At 33.4% G+C, this 23130-nt stretch overlaps 2 protein-coding genes across 2 annotated transcripts in view; one reads left to right on the forward strand and one right to left on the reverse strand.

Annotated features, from left to right (window-relative positions):
* Positions 1 to 615: 615 nt before the first annotated feature.
* On the reverse strand, positions 616 to 17948 carry mei-41 (ATR serine/threonine kinase meiotic 41). Its single transcript, XM_081974816.1, has 21 exons — positions 17804 to 17948; positions 15450 to 17746; positions 13386 to 13788; positions 12607 to 12887; positions 11600 to 12553; positions 10832 to 11061; positions 10210 to 10441; positions 9969 to 10156; positions 9040 to 9181; positions 8814 to 8984; positions 8525 to 8759; positions 6536 to 6954; positions 6273 to 6481; positions 6090 to 6219; positions 4918 to 5349; positions 4499 to 4689; positions 4233 to 4442; positions 3785 to 4166; positions 1241 to 1400; positions 944 to 1185; positions 616 to 894 (listed from the first exon to the last, which is right to left on the reverse strand). The coding sequence occupies exons 2-21, from the start codon at positions 17730 to 17732 to the stop codon at positions 721 to 723; spliced, it is 7668 nt and encodes a 2555-aa protein (XP_081830942.1). The 5' UTR covers positions 17733 to 17746; positions 17804 to 17948; the 3' UTR covers positions 616 to 720.
* A 207-nt stretch (positions 17949 to 18155) lies between these two features.
* LOC145733208 (DNA-dependent protein kinase catalytic subunit-like) overlaps positions 18156 to 23130 on the forward strand; it is a 31127-nt gene continuing 26152 nt past the window's right edge. The window contains exons 1-9 of the mRNA XM_081985914.1: positions 18156 to 18472; positions 19715 to 19876; positions 19927 to 20112; positions 20171 to 20304; positions 20361 to 20517; positions 20820 to 21031; positions 21093 to 21346; positions 22370 to 22554; positions 22608 to 23114. Coding sequence (XP_081842040.1) covers positions 18331 to 18472; positions 19715 to 19876; positions 19927 to 20112; positions 20171 to 20304; positions 20361 to 20517; positions 20820 to 21031; positions 21093 to 21346; positions 22370 to 22554; positions 22608 to 23114 — 1939 coding nt within the window. The 5' untranslated portion in view covers positions 18156 to 18330. The remainder of the gene's footprint in view (positions 18473 to 19714; positions 19877 to 19926; positions 20113 to 20170; positions 20305 to 20360; positions 20518 to 20819; positions 21032 to 21092; positions 21347 to 22369; positions 22555 to 22607; positions 23115 to 23130) is intronic.

Raw genomic sequence — 23130 nt, forward strand, 5'->3', positions numbered from 1 at the left:
CTTCTGGAGATACCGGACAAAAACCGAAAAAGTCAAATTTCTATTTTATTTTTTTACCACGTTATTATTGATTATTTTGGAAAATCAATGGCACCTTCAGGAGGCACTTTTTTATGCTCTTCAAGAAAATAGTTTTAGTTTTCAGCTCCGACGTTTCGTTTTTTAGATACCATCATCAACTTCAATTTTTCAAATACGGACCTGAACTTATTTTTATTTCGTTTTTTAGTAGCTAAAACCCTCCCGAAACTAATGATGTGCCACACTTGTAAAAAAATTATACGTAGTGTACTTAGATACTTGTTTTTTTTAAATGTGCATTTGAAATTTATATTTTGTCATAATGAGTAGATAATTTAGTTAAGAGAGTGAACCAAATGACTATAATCGTGGATTATAGTCATTAGGTTCACTCTCGTAGAAAATAAAGATTCTTAAAAATGTGACCATTTTACAAATAACCCTGTTTACGCATAAGATATTTTGCAATCTGCCAAACCAGAAAAGCGTCTCTATGAAGGTCTCTAATCGATACCCCAAGCCACAAAGTTGGAGCACTCTGTTTCAATTGGCAAGCAGATAATTTATTCAAGGTTAGCTTAGTCAAAATATAAATTTTGCCAAAAATAGTATTTTTATTCAGTAATAGAAAACTTGTATGAAAAACAAAATAATCACCAAACTTAAAAAATTATTTTACACTTACACAACTAGTTAAATTTAGAGATAGGGTCCCCACCCAATATACATTTGGCACAAATTATCAACACTTTTAGCTTCATTGATTAAATAGTCCACTTGTCCCTCTATTGATAAACATTGAGACATAGCTCTACTCCTGGTTTTAACTTTACCCTGTAACCTTAGCTCAATATTTTTCACGTGCTCTACAGCCTAAAAACACCCAGATAACAAGGTAAAAGCAATAATAATAGAAACATACCTGCTCATTAACTTTTTCGGAACTTTGAGCTGCAACCGGGACGTTTCGAGGCCAGGAAACTAAAGGATCATATACAAACGGCGTAACTATTGACAGTAAAGTAGCGGTGTTGGATCGCAGAACTCTTAGAGTAAACTCGCAGGATTTTCGAAAAACTCCTTCAACGCCAAGTGGTCCCATAGCGGATATCATGTTGTGTGTCAGCCTAAAGGGAACTCGTTCCGGATATTCAAAGGTCTCGCCTATAGTTATTGCCAATTAACACAAATTTTAACTTGTGTCACAATTTAAACGTACCCTTATTAAATAAACAGTTAAAATCAACGTGAACAACATCACCACAAGTCGAATCTAGAAGGATGTTCTCGCCATGCCGGTCGCCTAATCCTAAAATGTAGCCCGTTATGGATATCACAGCATTGCTTCTAATGTAGCCGGTGCGAGCAGTAAACCAAGTCTGTAAGTTATTACTTTCAAAGTTTATAGCATTTCGAAAACTGTAAGTATAAACAAGATCGGTTAAATTAAGACCCATTTTAAAAATGGAAATATTCCGCATAGGTACTTTAAAGGATATATGAATAAAACCGAATTTCTCATTTTTTTCTTTATAATAACTGTTCTTACAATAACTTTTCAATACAAAACTAGAAGAAAAGAGTTGAAGGGTGCACGGAAAAAACAAGCTAAGTCAATTTTTGGCCAAATTGAGAAAACAGTGTCACCCGATAGACAATAGCGATGCTATACAGGGTCCAAACTTAGTCAGAAGAAAAACGAGCTACGTCGTCTAATAGAACATATTTTAGGATAGGCGTACACGGGAATGACCTACTTACCTTTCAATCTTTTTAGTAACTAATTAGTTTAATAATTTTTTATCAACAAAAAAAAAACAAGGTTTCAACTAATTATTTTTTGACATACATTTTAATTTATGAATTACCTTGTTTGCTACTTAAGTTTGACGAATTTAATATTTATAATATAAATCTGGTGAAAAACAGGCTAAGTCAAGACTTATTTTTGTATCTTCTTCAACAACCACCTTGTAATTATTATATTAAATAAAAAAGCATGCTACTTTATATATAAAAAAATATTTATGTTTCTAATGCGTATAGGTGACCAGTTAACAACGATTTTAGAGATAAAACTGCTGTACTCAAAAACTTCAAAATTTGACTTAGCTTGTTTTTCCCGTGCACCCTTCAGTTGTAAATAAATGGTTGCTTTTGTACCACAATAAAAACATAAAATTTCAACCATAATATGTTTTCAAATTTAATTTGCACCATCAAATTGCTAATCCAGGCAAAGATCTGCAGCTTTTTCGGCAGACGAGAAAGTATTGATTGTCAATGTTTGTGCAAAGTATAACCCAAAAGTATAGAAATATATAATAATATAGAAAATAATATATTAATGTATTACATATGTATATTATTATAGTTATTTATACAGCAAGGGACTTAAACCATTTTTCAAGTTTTCTGGCAAAAATTTATTTTTTCTCGTGGATTAAAGGCTTGTTAATCCCCTTATACCTATATAACTGTTAACTATTAATTGAAAACAAGAAAACCATCAATGACAATAACACGGGTTACACTGGAAATGATTCTGGAAGCTGTTGATATATCTATTCCATTAAAATCGGCCACAGTGGCCAAATGACATGCACTAGCATAATACCTAAGTGTATAGCCAGGACTATTATAACTTTAGTTGCACGTCAAGGTGAAAATGGGCGATGTTGTCAATGTTATAAAAAACGAATCTGATTTTATTTTCAAATGTGACATTTAATGTCGGAATCGTGATTGTTTGCATTTGAATGTTAATTTGCAGAAAGATCCTGAGTTTTTACTGTTTTAATGACACTTTTGCGGTATTGAGGGTGATGAAAGCTTAGTTTAAGTGTGTTTAGGAGAAATTTGAGGGTTTTGGGATTTGGTTTACTCGGCATCTTTGTATAAACTTTGGGTAATAGTGAAGATATGTTGGTTGCGCCGATTTTTAGATGATTTAGATTGGTAAATACTTAGCTTAAAGGCCGATACAGGGTTCCGTAGCGGTATGAGGTAAGCGGTAGCCGTATGCCAGAGACAAAACGACAGGACTATTCAGAGTTCCAAAAAGTTTTAAAAATATGGTCACTTTGCACAATTCCGCAAGCGGTAAGGTAAAAAATAAAATAATAGATTTTTACCTTTACCTTTTACAGAAAACTATAAATTTTGTGCGGTTTACTGTTACCTCGTACGTCATACCCTTGCGGAACTCTGAATCAGCCTTTAAGGCTGATTGTAATGATATGAGGTAAGAGGTAACAGTAAACAGTAAGGAAATTAAACAGTTGATACGTCACACATCCATTCATAACTTTTTCAGTAACTAAAACTATAAATGGATGTATGCCATATCAACTGTTTAATTTTTTTACGGTTTACGGTTACCTTGTACCTTATATCATTACGGAACTCTTGAGTCAGCCTTTACTTTTGCAGACACATCATTAGACAAAACTATAGACCTAAGCTTCACACAATAATCTAATAGAATAAAGTTGTTTGGAGCCGGTATTCGGTGTTCACGTGTGCAGAGCATAAGAATGATTTATTACGTAAAAAATTAATGTATAACAATTATTTTTTTCAGTTTTTTTTCTCAACGCCACGCATTGGTTATAAATACATAAGTCATAATATTATCAATGTCGAAACCTTTTTCTTTTTTAATATTAATCCTGAATGCAAAATATTCAGCCTCAGAAGAAGAAATCAGATGTTAAATAAACGAGACGGAGTTACGCAGCTACTAATAAAAAAAATTACTTACTTGAGCATCTGGAAAAGTCTTTCTGAACCATTCTCCCAAAACAGGCGGATAATTCTTCAACAGAATATTATTAAATACATCCCTTTTCTTCGACAAGGGATCCTTAATTGAACAGCAGGCCGCCTTGATTTCTTTAGGTTTCATCCCCAAGCCGCGTTGCTTGTAAATGTTCATCAAAACTGGTCTCAACCCAATGAGGTTATCCACCCATTCGATCAAACCGCATTCCTCATTTAAAGGCGCCACTGAGTACAGTCTAATGTTTAGCCTACGTTGCCTAGCTTCCGGATCGCGCATAAGCAAGTGATTCACGATATCGTTGAATTCCATTAAACGGAAATCTTTGCGCAAGTCGTCTTTGGGTTTCAACATAAAAGTATAGCTGAAAATAGTTAAGAACGTTAAAAGTTAAGAAAGTAATAATTGTCGAGGCAAAGAGCTAACAGACCTTTTGCCGTCTGATCCTCTAAAAGACATTTTTCTAGGCCTCTGCAAGCTTTGGAGGATTGTTATCTTATCGTCGATGCCCACTATATGAACATAACGGTTAGGGAATGGGTTGTGATTTTGGGTGTTCTTGAAGTCCGGATTTGGCAGTATAAGTTTCCTAAACTTAAACGTTGGCATCATAATTTCGCTAAAGTTTTGACTCAGCATCCTGAAATTTGCTTATAAGTAAGTTTGCTTGCAAACTGATAACAAATTCCAAATTACCTAGGTAAACTACGGGCAAGCAAATTGACCGTAGTGCTGTTTATGTCTCCAGGAATTTCTTTATTGCATAACTCGATCAATTTTTCGGCCAGACTGGTGAAATCTTTGATTAGGCGAGACAGGGGAGGTTGTTGCAGTTTAGGATCGTTTAATATTTCCGAGCATCGCTTCACTCGAATTGGATTACTGGACTAGATAATAATGGATTGATCAATATTTTATTATTTCACTTTTTCTATACGAGTTGTTATTATTTCTCTCATGCAACCTTCGAACTTTTTTGTCTGTCAATTAACCCAACAAAGCACTGAAAGTGCTTGAAAAAGTGACAATTAGATCACAAAACGTCGCACCACATTTAATTGGGTTTTTCTGTTACCCTCCTCATCCTCAAACTAATTAACTAATTACTAGCTTACCTTAATAACAGAACTGATCATCCATAAACACTGCTGCGGATAGTGCTGCATGAGCTTGACAATGATACTTTTCAGCTGAACGTAGACTTCCTTCTGTGGATGTGCAATTCGGGAAATAATCTGCGAGAACGACGTAAGAAAGACGAAAGCGGGCAGCTTATTGAGGAAACTGTCGATAATCTTTGTCATTTTAATCAAGACAAGTCGCCGTTCCTCTTTTGCTGAATTATTTGACACGTCAGACAGTCGAGTGCCGTAATCGAACCAAATCGACAGCAATCGTGGCATAGATTGGTAAACGTATTTAGTACCGTAGTACAGCGATCTACCAAAATTATGCACGATATGCAACTGAAGTTCACTAGCTTTGGTGTCCCTCTGTTCGTCTGAGTAGTTTTGTAGGATTCGATCTTGATATTGAGCTAAACACACCTTTATAATCGTTTTAGTTTAGGTGTTTGTTGTGTGTAGATGGTGTCCCATTTTTGACACTGATAGAATATTTCTTATATTCTTAGAGAATTAAATCTTAATTTATTTTTGCTTAATATATCTTGAAATTTATGCATTTCATATTGTTTTATACTGGATAACTGAAAGGACCACTAACTCAATATTATCTTATAATACCATACTAAATTCAGTCCGATTGATTGTCAGTATTGTCACTAGCCTGCAATACAAATTTTGTTTTTGTCATATATCCTTTTTACTGAACTAGTTTTTTGGGAAGCGGCAAGATACACATCATTTAATTCACTAAACAGCCATTTTCAAGCAAATTGCCTCTAAAATTACTGTTGTATTGTTAAAATATTAATGGTCTTTGTTGTCTTATCATTATCACACAATTTGACAGATTAACTGACAAATTCAATAACTGACTGTAAATTATCCATTGTCAATATATTGCTCAATACATTTTTAATTTCCCTCTTTTGTATATATTTTGTAAATAAATTATTGTTTAGAAAAAAAGATTTAGAACAATGTTTAGTTAAAAAGTAATAATTGTATTTGACAAAATAGTTGTTTTTCAAACCAGTGCGGAAAGTAATACTTTCCTGCACGCGATTTTCTACTTGGGTGCGGTAAAGTGCACTTTTTCGCACTCATTTGAGTGCAAGAATAAAAGTGTCAAAAATAGGACATCCTGAACTTGAAGTACTTACCAAATTTTTTTCCCATTCTTTAAACGTCTCTACTGCGTCTTTATACTGTTGCAAGTTAGTCTCCACATCTACACTGCAGATATCGTTGTTGTAGTTGGCTACCAAAAGCCTTGCTTCAGCGCACAATTTCCTGTTCACAAAATAAATTACTACCGCTATAAGTAAAAACACAAATTAGTGTACTTCTGGTCAACACTCAAGTTAGCTATAATCTGCTGAGATTCCTGACTACTGCATCCATCCGGTATGTATTTGTTCAGTCCACGCTTCAGTGTAATCAAAGCTTCTTCGTGCTCCGTTCGCAGCCAATGTAGCTTAGCTTTCTCGATAAATAGTTTAGGTGAGTTGAATTTCTCCGCATTTAAAACATACGTATAAGCTTGCTGGTGTAACTGCAGAAAATTTTTTTAACTTAAAAGTGTTTTTAAATAATTTACTTATCTTACGCCTGCAGCTCTGGCAACATTGACGCTTTGCAACCACGATTCGCCAAGCATTTTGTCGAGAAAAGGCACCGCCTGCGGCGCCTTTTTCTCAGCTACTTCTCTAGCTAAGTTCAGCGCCACTCTCCTCATGCACAACAGTGGTTCAACAACCCGGACACTCTCCTGAACCACCTTAATGCGCAACTGCCAGTCGTTAAACATTTTAGTTAAAATGGTATTGACGTAATTAGGATCGTTGGGTTTGAGAAACAGTTCGAACAACGATTTCTCTAACTGTTCGAGCTCTGTAAGCCAATGCAGCCGAGTTATATGGTTGTAGCCGTGGTGGTAAGCCCCTTCTTCAAGGCTGGCCGCACCAAAACTGTCTACTAACTGTTTCCTGATCGTTTCAAGAACTAATTTAAGGTTGTTCCGTTCACCTGTAAAATTAATGAGAAAAAAGAATCTCACTTCACTGAAAATAGTAAAAAACTGGATTTTTCGACCAATTTTTACTGGCGTTCAATATTCTAGAAAACTTGTGAGAATCCAAATTTGTACTGAATAGTCTAAAAGCTTGTTATTTACTACTAAGAATAATTTTAAAATTTGTTTTTTCAGACTGCAATTCATTGTCGAGTGTCTGAAACTGGATTTCAAGCATTAAAACCGTCCGGAAACCAAGACAAAGTATGTTGCGCATAAAACTGATATCTTACTACTAAAAATTGTCTAAAAGTTAACTTTTAAGGCTAGAAATGAGATGATGATGATGAAGAGCCTTAAAACCTGATTTTTCAGGCTAAAAACAACCTTAAAGGACTAGAAACAATCTAGATTTTTAAGAAATGCTCGAATTTTAAACACTGAAATGTCTAGAAGTCAATTTAATAGTGACAGTTTGGAATTACATTTTTAATCCTATGGAAAGGAAGTCTGCTATGTCAAAAATTTGGTGAAGATAGCCTTGAAACTCAATTTTCCAATCTGAAAGCAGTTTTAAAGCCCTAAAAATAGTCTATAGTTCTAAGAAAATAAAAAGTAAAAACACTTGAAAATTTTAGGTCAACAACTTTAGGTCAATTTTCATGAATCTAATATCAATATCCTGTATTTAAGACTATTTTCAAGACTAAAATATTGAAATGTGTTTTCAAATTATGAAAACTTACTCCAAATGCAAATTTTAAGCTGATGTCACTTTTTATTGGTTCAGAGTCATTTTTGGTGTCCAAGTCAATTTTCAATGCTTAAATATGTGTGAATTTGTATTTCAATACTAAAGTTTTTCAATTTATCGGAAATTTATGACGACTGACTACAAAGGCAGTTTTTAACCCTCTTAAGTCAACTTTCATAGTTTTCAGACAATTTGAAAGACTTTAGTCTTGAAAAAACTGGTTACAAAGACCAGTAAAATGTGGATAAAAAAATGGAAACGAAAATATTATTAGCTTGTAAACATTATTTATAGTAACTATAAGGTAGATAATGAAAATGTAGCGGAATACCCTGGTTAAACCATAATTACCAAATTGTATATTAAAACTTTTAGATTATTTGTATCTGTGTTCCTTTTGATGCTGTTTCATTTTGTTATTTGTTTGTAAATAACCAATATAAAATAAAGGAAAATTATTATTAAAAGACAATTTTTAAGCCTCTCAAGTCAATTTTTACCGTTTCAAAAATTTCCATTACATCCGGAGATATCCGACAAAAACCGAAAAAGTCAAATTTCTATTTTATTTTTTTACCATTTTATTATTGATTGTTTTGGAAAATCAATGGCATCTTTTGGAGGCACTTATTTATGCTCTTTAAGAAAATAGTTTTAGTTTTAAGCTCCGACGTTTCGTTTTTTAGATACCATCATCAGCTTAAATTTTTCAAATACAGACTTTTTATTTCGTTTTTTAGTAGCTAAATATCGAAAAAAACTAATTCAAAAAATCACCGTGTACGACAATTGTAAGCTTTAAAAAACGTTTCCAATTGACATTCATTTACCATTTTTAATGCATAACAGACTCTTTCCCACTTGGATTCCAAATCCTCCATTATGCTCAATTCCTGGCTTATTTAGTAAAACTTCCAAGTCATTGTAGCTGCCTAATCGCCACAAAGCTTCAGCTTGCATATCTAGCATCATTCTTTCCATTTGAGGATGTAAGTTTAAAGATTGTTGTGCACAACATAGGGCGGTGTTTACTTCGTTTAAGTTCAAGTAGCATTGAATTAAGCCCTAAATGTACAATTTTTTTTACAGAATTCAGTAAAAGCATGTAGCACATCCAACCTGTATGTGATGTGACTGCAGTGGACGTGGCAAAAGCTCATAAACTGCGGCTGCGTCGTTGAGCTTTCCGGACACTTCTAAAGATAAAAGTTTCTGTTCTAGGGACGGTTCGCTTTGCTGTAATGGTTCAACACCTAGAACTCCGTCGGGTTCGTCCATTTGCGCATAAATCTACAGATCGCACAATTAATAAGTCAATGAAAAGTGCAGAAGAAATTGACAAAACCTCCGCTAAAAACTGCAGATTCCTAGATACTTGATCGGGGTTTTCGTTTATGTACATCTCTAAATAGAGAAGGGCTCTAGGGTATTCGCCGCACTTGTAGTTGCATTTAGCTAGTTCTAGTTTGTCAAACTTTGACACAAACCTAAATAAATATTTGGTTTTATATTTATTAACCGAATATCCCTAAAAGATGCGGAGAACATTCAGAATTCTAGCACAAATTCTTGTATCGTTAAACCAAAATAAACTGTACAAAACTCAATCAAAACACTAAATTCTTTGTTATCTTGAATTTGAAATATGTCCATCCGACATTGTCTTTTTTGGATAAATCGTAATTTCTTGAGATACGGAACCCCGTTACGGACGTTAGTTGGGAAACAACCAAAAACGTCTTAACATATTACGATAAGACGAATTTAAGAACTTTATTTATGCTGAAATTATGACGACAAAATGCACACGAAATTGAGTTTTTACATTGAATTAAACTTTGAAAAATCTTATTATTGTTTCATAATAGTGAATAAAATTACTGTTTTACTTACCAAGTGACAGTTATTTTCATTCAATTCGTCTCAAATCAACTTTTACCACGTATACTTTTGGTACAAGTTGAAGAATTACTTTAAAACTGAATAGAGAGTGTCTCAAAAAGTGATATTGTTTTAGCCAAATTTCAAAGCAAATACACTAATTCTTAAAAAAATTATTCCCGAAAAACTAAAGTCAAATTGCGTTTTTGACACTATCTACGACATCATCTTTGAATTAAAGCAAGTTGGGTTAAATCCTCATATTTTAGCCTAAATAGAGAAAAAATAATTTATGGTACCATTTTTTCCACACCTTTTAAGGACACCCACTATAACAGTACAGCTATTTACGTAACACTAAATAAACAAATTAAATTTAAGAAAAGTTCTTACCGTTTTATGGTTTGATAATACCGATCTGTACTAATTGTGCGTTCTTTCTGCCACTGCGATTCGCGCAACCATCTATCCAGAAAATCCAGCAATATAAACACCACTCTCGTGCACTTTACTTGTTTTTCTTCCTCACCAGTGACTTTACGTACTGAAGGTGTTAGACCCGATATAGCCAAGGATCTGGTCTATAAAATAACATATTACTTTTCAGGAATGCTTCACCTACCAAGCAACCAACGTTTAAAACTGTTGCGTTGATAGTCTTGTTGACACTGAAGCTATTTAAGATTGTGCTAAACTCTGTATAGGTTTTCTCTTCGTTGTCGGGGCTTCCTCCTAACAGAGAATGGAGCAAAATGTACGGCAAAAAGTGCATCAAAACCCGCTTGTCTAATTTCATGCTCGGGTAGCAGCTTACTAGCAAAGAACGGTGTTCTGCTGCCAAACTGTTTATTAAGCTTGAAGTCCAACTAAAATAAGTTCATTCATTTTTATCAAAATATCAGTTCTATACATAATTTAGAGATATATTACATTTTAGATTTTTAATACAGGGTGATTCAGAACGATAGAATAAAACTTGTCCATTACCATTACTAACAGTAAAAAAACTGAATGCGCACTAAATGTTCAAACAGTTTAAACCGTGCTTGTAACATCTTTTATCGTCTCTTGATAATAACAAAAAAAAAGGCGCACAGATTGCAAAAATTTGGTTTCACATTTAATGGAAAATACATAAATTCTACTGGCATTAACAAAGCTTAAAACTGCCTTATCATGCAATGCTGTAAAATAGTAAATGTTCATTCTTCTTACATTAAACAATGTTAAAATATCAAATAAAAAATTATACTCACTTGTAAAGCCAAGACTGAAAAGTTGCTCCATCAGCACTTCCGTAAACAGGACAAGAATATCCGGAAAAATTCTCCACACAAATGTATTTTGATGACAAAAGCGGTGTCATAACTTCCCTATGAGATTCTGGAAATTTATTCCACATAAACTGACGAGCACTCGATCCTTCTGGTGAAATTTCGTATGTTTTTAGGATTTCCTGAATAGCTAATGCCACTCTATCAGTATTCTGGAATATTACTTGACTCAGAGTGTTTTAGATACGAGGGGTAGACCGCCGATAATTTTTTGTACACCAAAATGCCTTTTTGCATACAAAATACCTTGAAATGCCTTTAAAATATGTCAGAATGCTTATATTATTGCTCAAAATGCCTCATAGTGATAATGCCTTAAAACTGACTAAAATGCCTCAAATTTCCTTGAAATACCTCGAAATGGTTTTAAATTATTTAAACTGCATCAGAATGCCTTCGAATGTTTACACATCTGTCTGAAATACACCCTTCCTTCCTTATACGCCCTTAAAATATTTTTTTTATAGTCACGTGACAATTTATGGGTTCGATTAATTAAGTAGCATGTCTGCATTTACAATTTGTACATGACATTTTGACGCTTGTCAAACATTTTGAAATATACAGATAATGCCTCAAAATACTTCGTAATACTGGCAAAGTGTCTCATAATATCCCGAATTACATCAAGTGTGCGCACCAAAATACCTCGGCGATTTATCCCTCGTTTAGATAGGTTTACCAACTTACTTGAGCATTCTTGTCAGTTTGAAAGGCTTTTATAAGTTCCATCAAAGCAGTCTCAATAAAACTGTCGTCGGTTAAGAAAAACACAAAAGAGCGACTGTCGTGCGAATACCTTCTCGGCAAATGACTAGGTTCTACGGCGCCGAGTTCTCCGAATACTTCTCCACATACTAGTTTAAGCGCAGAGTCTTTTTCTCTGCATCCTAATGTTAAACAGTCGATCAACTCCACCAAAGTTTGATCCATCCCATTGTATCCCAACACCATTTGATCCAATTCTTCCCTATTCGCTTCCAAACACATTTTCAACCGCTTTAAGCCCTGCACTCTCACTTCTATGGTATCATGCTTGAAGTATTTCAAATATCTAACAATCTGTTGGCGCAAAGGCAAACCCTCGTTGGCTCTCAAGTGCTTTTTTATCACTGCCAAAACATTGACAGAAATCAAATTATTTTCGAGAAAAAACAAATCTTGAATGTATTCTTTCAGCTGCTCTTCATGCTCCACAACCAATTTATAAAAAATCTTGTTAACGTTATTAGGACATGTTTCCAGTAAAGGTACCATCGAAGCAAAAATTGTGGCCAAATGAGGTCCCCAATTATCCAAATCACAACTTTGAATAAAAGCCTCCCAAGCGTTGCAAGTGAGTTCAGGATGTTTGAAGTAATGCGTTGTTTGTAGCATCGCGATTATCTTGAAACGCAGCGGAAAAATTCGTGGACCTAGGAATTTTAGCAAATCGGCCAGACTGCGAAGGATTTTATCCTTATTAGAGTAGCGGGACGTCAGTTCCAAGTCAAAATAGAGGAGAAAAGGAAGGAAAAACGGTTCGATGTAGTCTTGAACCGAAGTAGCCATGGAGTTGTCGTCTTCATGCATTAACATTTGAAATGTTTTCAACACTTGCTGACGTTTTTCGTGAAAATTTAAAAGCAGTTCGTTTGGTATCACCTGGTAAAAATGTACAGTCAGCAGGCAAAAAGCGATAATATTGCTATGATTACCCTAATATTGAGATTTCTAAGTTTCTTCCCGCTTAATTTTGTGACAGATTCTATGTAATTGAAGCAACATTTTGCCTCGTTAACGTCAGAGCTTTCCAAACACAGATATAGAAAAATGTTGCCATAATTGGTGGTCAGTAGGTCAGATACTTCTACTTCCATAATAACAGCCATTTCCTCAATTAATTTTCTGACATTAGGGTTTTTGACACTTTTTACTAACAAGTATGGTAGCAGCTTTTTGGCTTCTTTTGTTACAAAATCCTTGACCCCAGTAAAACCTAAACAAATTAATAAATTAAGCTTACTGGGTTAATTACATTTTTGGGTTAATAACGTTTTAAGTCTGGGTTAATAACGTTGCAGTTTATTACTACAAGATAAGCAACATGAAAATTTCAAATTAGAATTAAAAGACATGATGATTTTGAAAACTGATGTAGGCCTATTATGTTGCGGCTGTTGTACACTTTCATTTTTTTAATCATATATGATTGAAGAATATTCATTAAGACTAACCTGCTGATCAATTGATTGAGTTAAAACAGTTTGAAAATAAAACAAGACACAAATTTCTGGTTTGGGATATGGATTAGAATCATCCATCTAGAAAATATTTCGGATTGTAAGTTTTCAAAATACCTCTAAAGCTACTGTATACAAAGTAATTTATAAAATAAATAAACTTTTGCGAAACGTAATTTTCTCTCTTCTTAAGTATGGCCGTTTTCAATTATTTCAACTACTTTTCTTTTTAAGATAAACAATATTTAACTTACCTAATACTACTCCCACTTTGCACAATGACTCCCTCAAAGATGCATTCACAATATACTGATTGCAATAGCAAAGATGTACTACAACTTCGCACAGAGCGTCCGTATTTTGCTTGTAAACGATCAAATGTCCTTCGGCGTTTTTGGCCGATAGTTTTGCACATCTATTGACAGCCATGTACCAATATTTGGACGTGGGCACCATTATAAAGTACAACAGCATCTTAGCACATTCCAGCTTCACTCGAACATTGTCTATTCTTCCTAATTCATTTAAGGTGTCCAGTAGAGTAACTTGCAGCTCATAGTCCAAGTACTTAAGAGATTTCTTCACGTGGCCAAACAGTGGTGGAAATATTACGTCCAGAACGTCAGATTTGATTTGGTCAGAAATGTCTGGGTTATTCTATAGTAAAAAAGTTATTGCAAAATAAACTGCAAGCCACCTTAAACGGGAGAGTGATTTTATGGGTCATTTTTAAAATCTTCCCATTTTTAAACCCATGATAAAACAAAACCGAAACAAATAATTGGTCAATTACTACTTAAAAATACTTAAAAATTTCACTTTCTTGCACGCACTTCTTTCACACCTTGTATGTATAAGGCAGTTGACATTGAAAAATGAGCCGAAAATAGATATTACTATTTCTATTTACACAACACCAATGAAACATGAGACCTCTTCCGAACCACCAAGGAAATTACCAGAGAATTTAAACCAAAAACATGGAAATTAGAATATCAAAATGGAAAAACTATTATTTAAATAGAGAGAGTTCTTGAGGCATAGCAGTTATATTGGAAAGCTCTACGAGAATGAGAACCCTGAACAAGAAAACAAACTACCATCCATGAAAGAGGTGGAACAAGAGCCTGACATTTGGAAGGATGCAATAGAACAAGACATTCATTATTTAAAAAACCCTAAAAGCACAGGCGGTGACAATATAAGGGCAGAAATGTTAAAGCTAGATGAAGTAGGTATCACAATTCTGTGGAAAATATGCAACAACATATAGAAAACCGGACAATGGCTAAAGGACTGGTGAACATCGCCTATTCGAAAGTTATGCCCAGAATTCTCCTTCCAACGCCTCAGAAGCTTTTTGGATTGGCAGATCCCAGTCAGTGGCAAGGGCACAAGAGAACAAATCTCTAATGTTGAACAAATTATCGAAAAGGCAAGAGAAATTTGCAAAACCATTGTATCTTTCACTTTCACTTACATCATATCTCTGTTTCCTAGACTACAGCAAAGCGTTTGACTGTGTTAGCTGGCAAAAGCTTTGGAGAGCTCTCTTAGAAGCTCTTTCTAAAACATCTATATGAAATGGTCCCGAAATATCAACAAATCCTATCAAATGACATAAGAGAGAATTTTCTGAAATAGCCTAAGCTACCAAATGCACTGGGTTGAAATTCAAGAAATTTTCTTTTACCCTGTATATCTGTGAAGAAATCATTTTTGAGGCAAAATGAATGACGGTCCTGTGAGCAGTTTTTGCCTTCAAATTTAGGATTTGCATGTGACCTAAATGGAGAAATTACTTCCCATGTTTTGACAAATTTACATACAAATATCAATAATACTTAGACGCTACGGGAAATATGCAGTTTAACTGATATCTGACATAATTGAGTGATTTAGCAAAATTACTGTTTACAGTGAGTTAGGTGAAATAGTTTTAAGCAAACAGTGTATCAATAAATAATTAGAGACAACCATCACTTATTGATATTTTTAATTTTTCTGCACTAGTGCGGAAGTTATCATTCGCGCAAAAAAAATCCATGATGTTGCGTTTAACCTTCTGTATAATGCAAACAATTAGCTTTAAAGCAAAACTGTACGAAAACATCTATTCGAACTAAAACCTGCAAAGTAGGAACAGGTCACGAGACACCATGTAAACTGTTGACTTTTTGTAAAATATGACGATCACAATGGCAAAAAAACCTTTAGTCACCGTGTATAGGTTATCTAAATAATAAAAGGTTGTAAATACAACTTGTCTTAAAAACAGACTATTAGAAAAATAATAAATAATACAAGTAAAGCCTTACCAATCCATGGGCCACCGTATCATGAATTGTATGAATCACAGCCTTCCTCACAGACAACTTAGCATCTCCACAATTCTCAATCCACGTTTTCATAATGTCAGGCCGGTAAAAATCCATCCAAACATGTTGGGAAAAACTTGGTAAAACCTTTAAAGCTAGGCACCTCAACTCTTCATTGGTACTTAACATAAAGTTAATCACCGCCTTCAGCATAGCATAATGTGAGGTCGCTACTGATATCTTATTTTTTGACAAAAGTATAGAGGGAGTTTCTTTATGTTTGTCTAAATTATCCTTGTGACATAAAAGACAGTAAAACTGATCTCCAGTAGAGTTAAAAGTTCTGACAAAGTCACTATGAGAAGTGCAAACAATTATTTGAATTATTTGGGCTACTTTGTGTTGAATGCTGAGTACTTTAGATGACATAAGTGGAATCCAAATGTAGAAAAATATGTCATCTTTCTTTGAAAAAGCATATAAAATATATGGGGTCTGTTCAACAATTTGACATAAAACATTATTGTCTGAACTTGATTTGTGCGTTTTCAATAGGGTTAAATGCAATTCTTCAATTTGAGCCAAATGGTTACCATTCAGGTTCTTAATTAGGCCACTAGATATGCAGCGGAAAAATCCACTAAACCCTTTAAAAATCATCTCATTGGTGACCCTTTTATCTCTACAAATGCTATTATATAATGTGCTTAACTCAGCTTTCAATTTGGCATTCCACTCTCCTGTACCAACATAATCATCAGGCAGTTGACTAGCAGAATTATATACCGTCCCCACAAGCAGCTTGCAGCCAATTAAATGATAAATAATGTCAATATTTTTACAGTCAGAGACAACAAGGTGCTGCACCAAAAAATCAGCAAGAATTTGAAAACTGAAATGCTCTTGACACGAAATGTAATGCTTAGAGCTAATGAATAACAGTTTAGTTGTCAAGACACTTTCATTAAAAAAGTGTAAAAGGCAATCTTTTCTTTTGTTTTCTCCATGAACTTTTAGTTTCATTTTAAGTAAAATACCACAAATATTTGTACAAAATGCAATCATAGTGTTAGCTTGACAGGATGTTTCAGTGCAATTTAAATCATCCCACTGGGAATTCAGGCTGTTGCAAAACAACATCCATGTAGGAGAAATGTTGCACACATCTAACTGATTTAAATTTGAATGTTCAGAGATTTCATTTAAAATTTTTTGTTTTAATTTTCCAAATAATGGGACACTTTGTTGGTCCAGTATAGAGTCAATTTCTTCTTTGCTTGAAATTTTGATGCTCTGGTTCTGTTTTTCAATGCATAAAGTTTGAATTTCCTTTGAAGGAACAACAGGGAGATTTTTCTTAAAAGCCATCTTCACTATAAAATCAACCAGCCTAATGTGACTTTGCCCAAGACTTAATTCAAGTTTGTAACTCCTTTCAACAAATTGAAATAGCAACTTTTCGAATAAAGCCTTATTTAAATTGACTGTGTTGTGGTAAAAATTGTAAGAGAGCTGCTCGAATAAAGATGAAAATGCTTGAACATTGTTAAGCACTTCCACATAAACATCATTTATGTGATATTGCAGAACACCCAGTAACTGCACAAAAACTGAAGACACCTCAAATTGAAAATATCCTGATTGTAAAAGAAACACTAAATCTTTCATTGCTTGGGTTACTAGACAGTCAATGTTGCAAAATGTGATACTTTCCACCAAAACAAACTCCACAATTCGCAAAACCTTTTTAACTAGCTTCAAGGTTAGTTCTTTGCTGGTTAACACAATGGTAGCCTTGTTTAGATTGAGTTTACTACTCAATCCTGCACTTTTTTTGCCTTCAAATACATTAACTTTCATACTGTCTGGACAACCATCTTTCAAGTAATTGCATAACATGTTGATGACCTTACAGTATTCCTTGCCCAAATTGCCATAAACATTCACTTGAGTTATTGACAGCTGTTTAATAATACTAAGCTGGGCATCTATGAGAAGTTCAGTACTGTCACAGGTAAGAAAATAGAAAAATTGCCCCAAGAGCCAAGTGACAAAACAACAGTAGTCGTTCACAATGTCATTGTAAGTTTGCAGTGTTATTCCAGGTTCTTTAATGTAAATGAATGTTCGGGAAAACTCCTTGGACATTACCATGTTGGCTAAAGTTTGCAGGGCATTTTTGTCTATTGCACCTGGTTTTAGTAAAGTGTCCACTAACTCGTCTAACATTTTCCATGTTGGAAAAGCCTCCTCTAGTACTAAGGAGTTCATGGAGGAGTTCATGTTGAAAGTTTATTCTGAAATAACATTTTTGTGAAATTAGAATCATAACACACACCAATGATATCACTTACAGTTTAACAGCTTTTATTATACCGCATTCAAAAACTAGATTTTAATAACAAATATTAATCAACAAAGCCCCTAAACATTAAAAATACAAAATAATATTGATGTTTTTAAATTTTGTTTACAAGTTATTGGTTATGTTATATATTTAACCGCCAAATTCTCTCAATTTTTAATAGTTTCCTTTTTAACTATTTTTATTGCACTAGTCCAGTTCAGTGTTATGTTTATCTTTGTCTATTGTATCAGACAACAAAAGACAGATATAGTCTGCTTCAAGTTTGGAAAAGAATTTGAACCTGTTTTGACAGTGACGATTGGTCTCACCTTAACCTCACAATTTAGAGTTTGTTATTTTGATTGTTTTTCAAATATTTTGAATTTTTTCTGTATTTTTGTTATTTTCTGTTATCACAAGAACAGATAGTAATCAATTATTTGTGATAAGTGGTATTTTAAACGGAGTGAATTAAAGGCGAACTGTTGTCACACCTTTTCAGAGCATTTGCGCTGTTTTTAAAGTATCTTCAGGATGGATATAGATCCTCAGAACTTTTTTCAAGTGCTAAGGGAGTACTCGAAAGACCAGATTAAGGGCCCTGCAGAATGTCAACGGCTTGTTACTATTTTGAATTATAATTTAACTGAAGAACAACTGAATGCTTCTTTAATAGGTAACTAATATGTTGTTATTTTTATGGATTTCTTCTAAAGAGTGCAAGATTCTCAGACAGAGAGTCAGATCAGTATGTTTTAAGTACATACACTTGATATAACATCATAAAGAATAGTCATAAAGGATGAATAGTAGCTTTTAATTCCACAGATCAACTGCATTTAGTTGATTGCATTTATGTTTCATAGATGGATACAAGAGATTAGATAACATGGGATAACAGTAAACAGTACATTTGGTAGTTGTGTAGAAAATTGCTTATGTTTTATAAAAAATAACAATTTTAATACATTTCTACATATTGCTCTAATGCTAAATTTAATTGTGAGTTACTGTGATAGGTAGCCTTAAATATATCATATTATTCTTATTCCTAGGATGTAGGTAATATTTATTTCTTATTTAATATAAATATTTGCTTTTGCTGGAGAGCTTACATAAATAGTAAAATAATTTACATACAAACGGCTCTAAAATGTTTGTTTATGGTAGAAAGAATGATTTTTTTTAACTTTTCCATCCAAAGATCATTTGTGTACAAAATGTTGTAGTTACCATGGGAAAAATGATTACAATCTCAAACTTTGGTCACACACCAAAATAGTGTCAATTCTTTAATTACTACAAGTTAAGGGTACCTACTGGGCTTGGTACTGTATAACTATTATGTTTGGCCAGTTGCTGATTAGTCTCAAACATTTTCTCTCAATAAGCTTGATTGCTCAACTGAATGCCTATTTTGAAGTTCAAGAAGCCCAAAAAAGGAATGCTCTGTTAAACTTCCAGCTTACCAAGTAAACTTCCAATAATTTGAATAATTTAAGAGTCAAGCCCTAAGTGTTGAAGAAGATATAGAAAAATGGTATTTGAAATGGCAGCTTAAGAATGGTACTGGAGATTAATTCATATTAGATAAAAATCTCCTCCCAAAAAATAATTAAACTTCATGGCAATAAAGTAAAAAATTAAGTTCCTAGGTATTTTAGTGTTGATTTCTATGTACAGGGTTGATTCTTATATTTGTGGCAAGTTTATTTTTGTGGATAGGAAAAAACTGTTGAAATGTTAAAATATTAAGTTGATAAATGTTTAATGAAACACCCTGCATAAGCATACAAAAGTATTGCTTTGTATTTAAAAAAGTTGTGTATTTTACCGAGTATTTTACCCAACCCCTTTTATATGTGTACGCGTTAAATTGTTGTAGTGTGTGATTGCTTATATTTGGGTTTATTTTCAGATTTATATTTGTTGTCTATATTTAACAACAATACTGGCCTACTTCAGTTTGTGGAAGACATAGTCCCAAATAGTAAATTTGATAATACTTCAGTACAACTGTTGGAAATAGTATATACCTTGATTAATAATTTTTCCCAAAAAGTTGAAGAGTTTATTATAGGTAAGCCATTCTTACATTTTGGACTCTGTCCAACTAATATTTTTTTGTAGATGTACATGATAAATGTTTAAAATTGTTAAATATGAGGGGGTCTGCTAAGGTGAAAGCCAAAGCTGTAAATGTAATGATTGTTAGTTTTGAAAAAATTGATAAGTGCTTGGAAAATCAAGAACATTATTTATTTATATACAAGTCAGTTTTTGAACACATATCCAAATCAAGTCATTCAGATACTGGTAAAATTATATCCAATATGTTATCCATTAATAATAAATAATGTGTCATTGATTATAGTTAGGCAACATGAATATGTACTTTTGGGACTTTTTGCTAAGCGGTTTAGATACCTTTTGTCTGATCCAAACATGTTAAGGCAATTGTTTCTTGGCGAATTGGATAAACAAATGAGGTGTAAAGTCCGCTCACAGGTAAGTTAGTAAGAATTTAAATACTGTCAAGTTGAAATACTTTTTTTCTGTCATAGAGTGTGCTTTATGGTGTTTGTACAGGTTTAACATACTATTTTGAGAGTTTTCCTTTAAGCAAGGATAATCCTGCCGATGTAGATATTGTGAATAGTCTTTATAAATATGTTAAAGAATTATCAACCATTAGCAATGACCATCGTTTTGGAAACCGAGGTTTGAAAGATATCTATGTTAATTTTGATTCTACAAAGTAATTTTAACGCGCATATAAGTTACTTTTTTACTGTTTAATTTTGGGTTGGACTGTATGATTGCTTTAAGCATTTTTTGGAAAATTAAATAACGATATAAGCAAAGTCTGACTGAATTTGGTAATTTAAGAAAAATGGAACATTAATTAAAGTTACTTAATTTTTTTTGTAGAATCAATGTAATGTAATGTTCTGTAGTGTACTAATGTGGTTACAATGAACAAAATCGAAAACATTTAGAGGTAATAAAAAAATGTTTTTTAGCTGCTTTAGTGCTGTTTACTTCCTTTATGGATATATTTAGACCTTTCATCATCAAAGAATATAAGCAGTGGCATAAAAGATTGTTAATGGATTGGATGGCTAAAGGAGTTGAAGACAAAAAAGTTGGAGAGCAAACCCTTAGAACACTTCTTCTTACTGTAGCAAACCAATTGGTAGGAATGTCTCAGAATGATGCCATACCAATCTTAAAAGTAATTACTTCCATTTGTATACTATAAATCATATTCACAACAACAATCACGTGAATTGTAGCACTTCTTGGCATGGTTCAAATCAATTTTGAGAAACACCAATGCTCCGTACTCTGAAAGAAAACTTTGCGTTCAGGGTTTAAATTATTTTTCCGGTGCGCTTTATGAGCATTATAGTCAAGCAGATGCAAGAGATGTTTTTTTAATGGTGATGCAAAGCTTCGAGAAATTGTACGTTTTGAATGGTGCCAATCCGAATTCGGAAGATTGGGAATTTTTACCTGATTATGTTCAGTGTTTAGCTGGTTTTATGAGGTAAGTTACTAAATAGGTAAGAACTGATTTTGGTGTAGATTTGGTTGTACACTGTGCGAGTCCAGAAGTCTTAAGTCATTTTTTTGTGACATTGTATCCAGCCTAGACTGTATTTTGTAGTATTTATGGATTAGGCGATTAGAATGATCATTCTGGACAACATTAATACGTTAAATAATAAGGATCTTGCACAGGAAATGATTATAGGAACTTTATAATTCTCTCAGTAGTAATTCAGTAATGCAACTAACCCCACAAAAAAGACAAATATTATGAGTTTTAAAATCAAATTAAACAAATAAAATCAATTATTACATTCGCGTAAAGAATCCATAAAACGTGGCCTAAGACGGGAGTTTTACTTGATTGGTTGCTATGTTAGTATTACGAAATGCAGAGGTTTTTTCATTTATTTGCCAATTGGTAACCCAAACTTCTGATGGTTTCAGTTTTTGCACCCGCTTTGAAAACACATCATTTAAATGACAGAGGTTCCTATTGACCAGTGGGGTAGAATTTATGTTCTTTGAAATAAGTTAACGTATCCATACCAGTACTATCATCATCCCTCCGAACAATGCTCGCAAAAAAATCACTTATGTCGTTAACATTACTTAAATGATCTGGACACTATGTAATGGTTTAGAGTGGATATTCCAGTCCCTTAACTTAGACCGTATTTTGCTAGTCCCTTTTATATTTATTCAATTCATAAACCATATAAGATTTTTTCCCACTTTGAATTGCAAATGCTAGATAGTTTTTTAAGTCCAAATAATAGCTCTGTGCTCCTATCTACTAAACTTCTAGTTTTTATGTATTTTCTATGCGCTTTTTTCTTTAACTTGATTATTTGTTTTAACGTGTCGGTGATGTAAGGTTTATATTTATAGCTGTTTTTTTTTTAGCGCATGTTTGTCAAAAACGTTAAGTAGCAATCTTGTTACATACTTGAATTTGTTACACAGCGACAGCCTTTCTATACAATAATAAAAATATGATAAAAAATATTTTCTATTGCAGGTATCAAAATTTTACTCATTCAGAAGTGTACTGTCTTCAACGTGTCGTAATCAACATGATCAAAACGTTTGACAAGCTGAAACCCCTTCATCATTCAATTGTGATTGATGCAGTGGTAACCACTCTGTATTATCTGAAGGAAACAAAGCATTTTGATAGTTTTGTAGAAAATATTGTTTATTTAGGTTGTTATATTTTACTTATAAGCGAGTAACTCGATTAATCTGAAAGATTTTAGGTGTGGTTTGGTCGTGTTCTCACGGGCACATTTCAGATGCTGATCTAGTTGAGGATTATGAGAAAATTGTTACCGTAAAAAATTACTTTCCATTTTGGAGAAGTCTGCTGAAATTAGTTACCAATCGGTCGTACGATAAACTGGCAATTTATTTAGAGGATCGACAGTTTATTTTTACAAAACTAGTTAACGAGCTGGTCAAAACACTAATGATTTTGATCAATAAGTTAAATGTGAACTTGAAAATGAAAGAAGAAGTGGTCGAAACAGATTTAGAGACCGCTTACCAAGTTGAGCATCCTGACGATTTTAACATATTTTTAAACGTCACTGATTTTTATCAGGAGATTCTTACTATAATTGATCCAGAGATGTTTAAACACTGTATTTGCAGAATTACCAATCATTTGGTAGCAAAATGCTTGAAGTATCCTCTGGTTAGCGGATTTTACAAGCTCCTGTCGTTTGCATTGAAGATTGCAAACAACTTGAAACTATTCGATCAAGGTTTGACTGATTTTTT

Source organism: Ips typographus, linkage group LG1 (genome assembly GCF_016097725.1).
Source record: "Ips typographus isolate SLU linkage group LG1, UJ_Ityp_2.0, whole genome shotgun sequence".
Taxonomy (NCBI): domain Eukaryota; kingdom Metazoa; phylum Arthropoda; class Insecta; order Coleoptera; family Curculionidae; genus Ips; species Ips typographus.